The 8,074-nt window shown below is 42.3% G+C and overlaps 1 protein-coding gene across 1 annotated transcript; it reads right to left on the minus strand.

Moving 5' to 3' along the window:
• Nucleotides 1–205: 205 nt before the first annotated feature.
• olig1 (oligodendrocyte transcription factor 1) lies at nt 206–3,230 on the minus strand. The gene is made up of 2 exons (XM_082176513.1): nt 1,579–3,230; nt 206–1,136 (listed from the first exon to the last, which is right to left on the minus strand). The coding sequence occupies exon 2, from the start codon at nt 1,133–1,135 to the stop codon at nt 428–430; it is 708 nt and encodes a 235-aa protein (XP_082032639.1). The 5' UTR covers nt 1,136; nt 1,579–3,230; the 3' UTR covers nt 206–427.
• Nucleotides 3,231–8,074: the final 4,844 nt, after the last annotated feature.

Below are 8,074 nucleotides of genomic sequence, written 5' to 3' on the forward strand. Positions count from 1 at the left end.
GTTTCAATTTGTTTACATTAGCTAATGCATTTTTGCACATTCAAGTTTAAACCACTTGAAATGTTAAATATGTAGTAGTATATGTAGAAATTAACATTAATCAAGATTAATAAGTGCTGTAAAAGAATTGCTCAAAGTTTGTTTATGAAATTTTTTCATCATGTTGTTCCAAACCTGTGACTTTTTTTCTTCCATGGAAAAAAAATTATATTTTAATATTCCACACATTCCACAAAAGAAAGTTAAACAGGTTTAAAAAAAATCATGACATCATTAGGTATACTATCCCTAAGGTTAACAAATTGGACCTTATTGTATAGTGTTACAAAAAAATTAAATAACCAGACACCTCATCCTGCTCAGAGATTAAAAAAACTGTATGTTGTTGTATTGTTCTTTTTTAGTCTTTCTCCAAGGCATGTTGGAATCACTTTGGGAAACGTGTGGCAGGATTAACATGCACCACCCGTGGGGTCCGGCACACCCCACACTGGCACACCAGGCTCTCCGTCATGCTGCTTGACCCCCAAGCCAAGGGCTCCTCCTGGGCACCCTGAGGCAGGAGAGGGCACTTTGCCACAGCCAGTTGCTGCTCAGGGGAGGAAAGCAGAAGCTGTCCCGGCCCGGTGAGAAATGGCCACCCTCCTGTCAGCAGTAGACGTGGTACAGTTCCACTGACACCCATCCCAATGCTGACCTCGCCCAGCAGACGCCTCATCTCCTGCAAGGAAGAGCCTAGGAGTAGGATGTAGTTACGGGCCAGCACCAGCGTGGAGATTTTGGACAGGCGCCTACCAGTCGGAGGGGCTCCAGTCGGGAGGTAAGGGTGCTGCAGTGCTCCCCCTACACCGGTGGGAGAAGAAGAGTAAGGCACCATTACTTCCCTTAAAGCATCCATGGCCACGTTGAGGTCCTGCATTCTCTTCCTCTCACGGCTGTTGATCTTTCTCCGCAGCTCCTGTTGCTCCTCCGCACTAAGCTCACGAGGGGGTTTCGAAGATCTGAGATGTCCCTGGAGACCCACAGCATTGGAGGTCGGTCCTCCTGCTCCTGTTACCCGTACCATTCTTGGCATGAGTTGCTGTAAAGAGTCTTCGCCCTGCTCTCGACACCTAAAACCAGGCACAGCCTGCATTCTGAAGAAGATATTGAGAAAACATGAGTAAGATAAGTAATTGAAAATCAAATTGAGGGATTTGCAAATATCTTTGGGATTTATGTATTAAAGTTACAGTTCACTAAAAAAAAATGTAAAATTCCATCATTATTAACTCACCCTCATGTCGTTCCAATCATGTATGACTATTTCTTTTGTGAAGAATGTGAATAACTGTTTTTTTTAAACAAATAATTAAAATCAATGGGGCCCAAAACAACCTTTGTCAAAAAACACAACAAAACAATGGGACATTTTTCAAAGTATATTCTCTTGTGTTCCACAGAGGAAAGAAAGTCATACAGGTTTGGAAAGGCTTACAGGTGAATAAATGATTACAACATTTTTTATCTTTGGGTGAATAATCTCTTTAAAGTTCAGTTGTCATATTGCTCAGTCTTTCTAGTAGGCAAAGACTTTACCTTCAAGCTCTTGATCCACACACTCCAGATCTTCTTCCGGGATTCCTCAAATAATATTAAAGCAGTTCACTTCTTCAAGTCCATATTCTAGTCATGAGTTAATCTTCCTTAAAAACAATAATTGTTAAATGCTCAATTAGATGGTTTGCTCTCTTGTCCACGTACTGTAGTTGTCCTTTATAGAGATCTTTAAACTGCGGCTAACTGACACGCTCCTAACTATTGGAAGAATATGAGAGAAGTACTGCTATAATGAGCTAATGAGTTACTCTGTCACTCTCTCTCTCTCTCTTTCTGTTCCTGACGCCCCCTCATCTGCCCTCCATGCTAATGATTTGATCATCATTTCCAACTGTTAAAAACCCTGATCGTGAGCACATGCCTCATGTTTGTTGAATTGGATATGATGATGTCTTCATCTCAATGCAATACTGTGACATTTTCTTGCATGCATAGGATACATTGTGACATTGATTTTCAGCTACTGAATAGGGAAGCAAATGAACAAGGGAGCCAACAAACAGAAGGCCTAATGATTCTTGTCACAGGTGGCACACCGGACATACCCAGGGCAAGACTGATTGTAAAACATATAAGCGGTGCAATTGTCTCTTTTACCAAACTATTGACACACTTTCATTTAGCCTCCCTCTAAATGTGAGAGGAAGGAAGAGACGTAAACAGAAAGCATGTTGTTCACGTTGAGAGCGGGAGGTGAGAACATAGAATCTCCTGTTTGTCTCGCAGGGGTGAGAGGAGGGTAAGAAGGTTGCGGCACCCGGTCCCGGTGAATGGTATCATGGCATCCATGCGCACATACTCGTAGGCTCAGACAGGAAAGAGAATTTAAAAGAGCAATCGCAACGCCAGGCACCTGCAGGGCAACAGAACACAACCTGCCAGTGTGTTGGTGTGTGTGGAATTGTGTGTGCTTCTAGCTGACCTATAAAAGACAGCCTGTGATGGATTAGAGCTGGGATGTTCGTCAGCTGTATGTCTGTGAACGTGTGTGTGAAAAGAAACGGCAACCGAAAGGAGGGAGGGCGAGAAGAGAGGGCCGAAAGGGACACCTGCTCTGACACAGAGACAGAGAGAAGAGATGAAAAAGAGAGGGAAAGAAAGAACCTGGTGTCCACCCGCAACACCGCCCCCCTCCCGCTCACTCCGTCCTTCCTTCCAGCTTGTGGGGTGTTGAATGGGGTGGCGCGGTGCCGGGGGGCTCACATCCGTATCCCCTGCCCCCAGCGCCCATTGCCTCCGTGGGTTTCATAGAGAGGCTGGAGCAGGTCAGGGACCGGTGGAGCCAGGCAGCAGGGGAGATGAGGGCTATCTTTGTGGGGGCCAGAGTGTTTTCCGTCTGGGCCAAGCCGGCGAGCTTGGGCTAGGTCTCTGGAGCTGCACCTGGGGGTTCAATCAGCTCATTCACACCAAGCCTGTTTCCTGTAGTTACCAGTAAAACGCCTGGCTGAGGTGGTGTCCACTTGGCAACGCTGGGGTTCCCATCTCTGAGACACACACACACACGCGTACGATAGCTTAATTATGCTTGTAATAAAAAGCTTGAGTTGTGTCCCTGGAGCTGCATATATAAAAAAATATACACACACATTCACCAGCCACTTTATTAGGTACACCTTGCTAGTATCTTGTTGGACTAACAAGTGTCTCCCCCACAATACTCAGTTAGGCTGTGGTGTTTAAATACTGCTTGGTTCTAAGGGGCCTGAAATGTGCCTAGAAAATATCTCTCACCATTACACCACCAGCGGCTTGAACTGTTGATTCAAGGCAGGATGGATCCATGCTTTCATGTTGTTTACACCAAATTCTGAGCCTACCACCCGTATGTTGCAGCAGAAATTGAGACTCATTAGACCAGGCAACTCTTTTCCGATCTTCTATTGACCAAATTTGGTGAGCCTGTACTAATTGTAGCATCAGTTTCCTGTTCTTAATTGACAGGAGTGACACCCGGTGTGTTCTTCTGCTGCTGTAGCCCACCTGTGTCAAGGTTTGACGTGTTGTGTGTTCAGACAGAGATACTCTTCTGCACACCTGGGTTGTAATGAGTGCTTATTTAAGTTACTGTTGCCTTTCTATCAGCTCGAACCAGTCTGGCCATTCTCCTCTGACCTCTTGCATCAATAAGGCATATTTGCCCACAGAACTGCCGCTCACTGGATATTTTCTCTTTTTCGGACCATTCTCTGTAAACCCTAGAGATAGTTGTGCCTGAAAATCCCAGTAGATCAACATTTTCTGACATACTCCGACTAGCCCATCTGGCACCAACAAACATTTAAAGTCACTAAAATCACCTTTCTGCAGATCGTCTTGACCATGTCTACAAACCTAAATGCATTGAATTGCTTCCACGTGATTGGTTGAATAGATATTGCATTAATTGAACAGGTGTGTATACTGTATATACCTTTATTACTAATTTGTATAAAAAATGTATGTAGTGTTGAAACCTTTACTACTTATGAATCGTTACAAATATGGTCTTAAATTCTTTAATTTGGTCTTTAATTAAAAACTTTTTAATTATTTTATTATTTACATTAAAAAGTCCAAGTTTGTACATTTCTTTCCCTTAAACATACAGATACCCTCTGAAGTTTTGGGACAAATTTCCCGATCCATTTCCTTATTTCTTGTGTTGAGGTGAAGGATCGTGCAGCACAAAGGCAAGACGGAAGACCAAAAATAAATCTGTGCACCAGCAGAAACATCACAATACCTCTGTGACAGACACCTGCGCTTAATTGCCCAGAAACAAAAACACAAACAACAAGGAAACATTGGGCATAAAGAAGTTGGACTACCTGTGCTAACTTTGACAGCTTGCACTGCTAACTGTTTTTCATGATGTGGAAGGTCACAACACAAGCTGATGCAAAAAATCCGCAACATTGAAATGGAGAAGGTCTGCTTCCATATTCATTACCAGACCATGGACGCCGAGAAACGTCTGCTAAATGCCGAGCGTGATATTTCAACCGCCGGCTGGCCAGCCCTTCGCCAGCTTGTGTCCGTACTGCACGTACTGCGGAGCTGTCTCGCACACCAACAAACCTGCATAAAGAAAAGTTCTAATGAGAAATTAACAGATGTCACAACTTTATTCTCTCTTTCTCTCCCCTGGAGGGAAGCAGGTGTGGAGGGTGAGGCAGGAGGGCCTAAACCTCCATCAAACGTTTCACGTTCTCCACAAAGTAGCTTCTAAAAATGAGTGTGTATCTCGTGGAGATGCTGTACAACAGTTGACATGGGGGAGGTGAGCTGTCTAGAGCTTCAGAGCACTGCGAACCCTGCTTGACGTGTTGCTCTGGGCCGGCGGCCATGGATATGAGAAGATTACAAGCTGTTAATAGGGCGGAACCAATGAGCTGAAGGCTGGGTATTGTGACTCCCAGCATGCTCTGGGAAAGGTTGGCCTGGACAGAACGGTTGGCTTCTCAGATGGATGAAGCCAGGCGAAGAGTCACCCCATGGGCCTTTTGTCAAGTTGCCCGAAGAACAGTTGACACTGTTTCAAAATCATACACAGTCAGTGACGTCCAGAGAGTGTTGGGAATCATTCTTTAAACACACGCTCTGAAGCGGTCCTGCTGAGGACACACTGATTATAGCTGTCACGGGCTACTCAGTGCCAGCTGCCATGTGTGTCACATTTCACTAATAAGAGCACTCACTCTGACACGTCACATTGAACATATGCATTGCAGAACGCCGTGCCAAAAGGCTTCATGCAACAACAACAAAAAGTAAACCTTTTGTGAGGCAGATTTCCATTTCATGGTTTTTAAAGTTTTTTTCTCACCTTTTTGTTGATCTCTTTACAGGAATAAATGCAAAGACCGTTGAGTTTTGTCAGTTCGCTTCATCATTCACTTCTTTATCGATATTGACATGTAAATTGAATGGTGAGGTAACAATTTCTAGATCAATTCCCACCCAAAGTCCTTTTTGAGCTTTCTACGAACACTTCTGTATCTCCAATCCACCATTATAGCTGTATGTTGCAAAGCTTCTGTATAGACTGATATTCTCATTCAGGCTGTTTTAGTTTATATGTGTTACTGTTGTACAAAATTTGTGAGTGTTAATTTGAATATGAACACAGTGCCAGGGCTATAACCACCATAGACAATCACATTTGGCCTTGTTGTCTCCCCAATATTTGATCTTTTTGAAGCTGCTCTGCTACACTTCAGTATGCATGCTCTTATTCTTAAGTCAATTTTTTAGGATGGTCCGCTTCAGAGGTCTAACAGCACTTATCAAAATGATTGACATCAAATTAAAGAAGGTGGGCTTTACTATTCACGAAGCTGAAGATGAATTCCATCGCGATGCTTCAGTTTTAACAGTGAAAGAGGGCAAGATGTAAGTAGATAAACATTTAATATTTGTCCTAATGTCTTGGGACAGAAATGTTAAACAACCCCAAGTAATATCCAGTGATGCAAACTACTTCGAAGTTTTGCCATTTTTTTATTGAAAATCCTTTTAACTAATTCATCATTTAATGTGACAATACAAGAAACAACAACTGAGCCATCTTCATATTTTAAAATAAAAATATTATTTGCAAATAATTCAAATGAATTACTTTACAATGAATTCTACTTCTTTTATTCTTTATTCCCCTTAATCCCTTTAAATCTTCCCCAAAAAATGGTTTGGTTGCCAATGTTGGTGATTTGATGTTATTGAAACTTAAGGATTATAAACACTTCTGTCCAGTTTCATTCTTTTTCTAAGTCAATGTCTAGCCAGGGCCATTACCAAAACGGCTGACAAGATGGGCTCATTTGCTTTGAAAAAGACTTTGGATTGAACTTCCCTTCCATAAGGGAATGTGAAGGCTCATGGGATGTGATAGATGAGTTGACATCACATTAGGTTTGAAGAGAAGACAAGGAATAACTCAGTGACTTGCTGAACAAACGAGACAACATGAAAAGCAATAAGCCAGAGGGACAAAAAAAAAAAAAAAAAAAAAAAAAAAACGGAAGCACACACACCCACTGTCAAGATCATAGGCTAAAGGGCAGAAAGTCACTGGAGTAAAAGTTGACAGTAAAAAAATAATTAACCAAACAAAATTCACGATATAGGCAACAAAGCTTTGTGATGTTCCATTGTTTGATAATGAACATAGCATGCGTACAGAGTAAATTTCAGAGCTAATTTAGCTTTTCGGTGTTGAAACTTAACTATAGTGCCGGTCTGCCGTCCATTCAGGCCTGATGAAGGATGGATTCTCAGATGCTTGTCAAGGCGGCTGAAAACGAGTGAAGATAAATGAGAGAAAAGAAGAGTCAGGCGACCCATGCAAACTGAGAGCGGAACACCTCTATCACCCAACCATCCATCAACCGCCCTGACACATGCACACACAACACACACCATCTAAATGCAGCAATACAAGACAGAGCTTGCACGTGAAAGTGTGTGTGTGGCGACAGAAGTGGGCAGAGAAAGTTTCTCACTCCATAAAGTTACTAATATGATTTTGCAGAAGGAGAGAGAACCAGAGTGTGTTCCCCTGTGGATTGAAACGGAGAGACATATGCCAGAACAGGATCAGATTGCAGGACAAAGTCATTTAGAGTTTATCGGGTACACACACAGTTTTTTTTTTTTTCTGAAAGGAGGAACACTGCTCATAAGATCATGTCTCTGAAAGGGTTCAGCTGGACAGCAACAAAGCCACAAACAAAAGGTCCAGCAGCCACAAACCCTCATTGGCCTGCAGAGCTCCCATGGTGCTCTTTGATGCTAAGTTGTCCTGGCCCTGTCCTCTTTTCACAGCGCATCCACACTCGGCCAGTCATGAATATCCAAGAGTTCAGCCCCTTACAGGATTATCCCCTCTTTCTTTAACCGCTCAAACATTCCTAATGCACATCTTTCTATCTATCTTACACTCCTTTGAGTCTCTTTTCTTTCTCTCTATTTCTCTGTTCCATCTGTCTTAGTCTCTTTCAGTAAACACATTGATCCAGGCTGTGTGAGAGTGCATTGGCTTTAAATCATAGACTTGTAGGTGCACACAGCACCCCAGCTCATGACCTGCAAACAAACACACAGTTGCGCTGCATAAATGCTGGCTGTCTCTCTCGCTCCCGCTCCCAAAAGCCCAATAGCAGTTGCAACAGAGACAACTTGAAAAACTTTTCTTTTTTTTTACCCAAATGTTTGGTTTAGTCTGTTTTTTCTGGGTTATTTTTTATTATGTTTACCCAGGTGCTGGGTATAATGTTAAAAATATAATGTACATCACATAGTTGTGATATTGATGTTTTAACATCAAAAGACTGCTTAACACATTTATTTTCATTCTAAACTGAAAAAGTGCTTCAAGCATTATCTAAATTAAATCAAATTAACATCTAAATTAATTCATTAATGTTAAAACACACACACACACAAAAATGAAAAAGTTAGACAGTTTATAAAGGAAACAATTGCAAGTTGCCGTTTT

Source organism: Leuciscus leuciscus, assembly GCF_965113295.1.
Source record: "Leuciscus leuciscus genome assembly, chromosome: 7".
NCBI lineage: Eukaryota > Metazoa > Chordata > Actinopteri > Cypriniformes > Leuciscidae > Leuciscus > Leuciscus leuciscus.

Bases quoted from the DNA above. Each gene is read 5' to 3' on its own strand.
- olig1 (XM_082176513.1), bottom strand. From the start codon at position 1,135: ATGCAGGCTGTGCCTGGTTTTAGGTGTCGAGAGCAGGGCGAAGACTCT.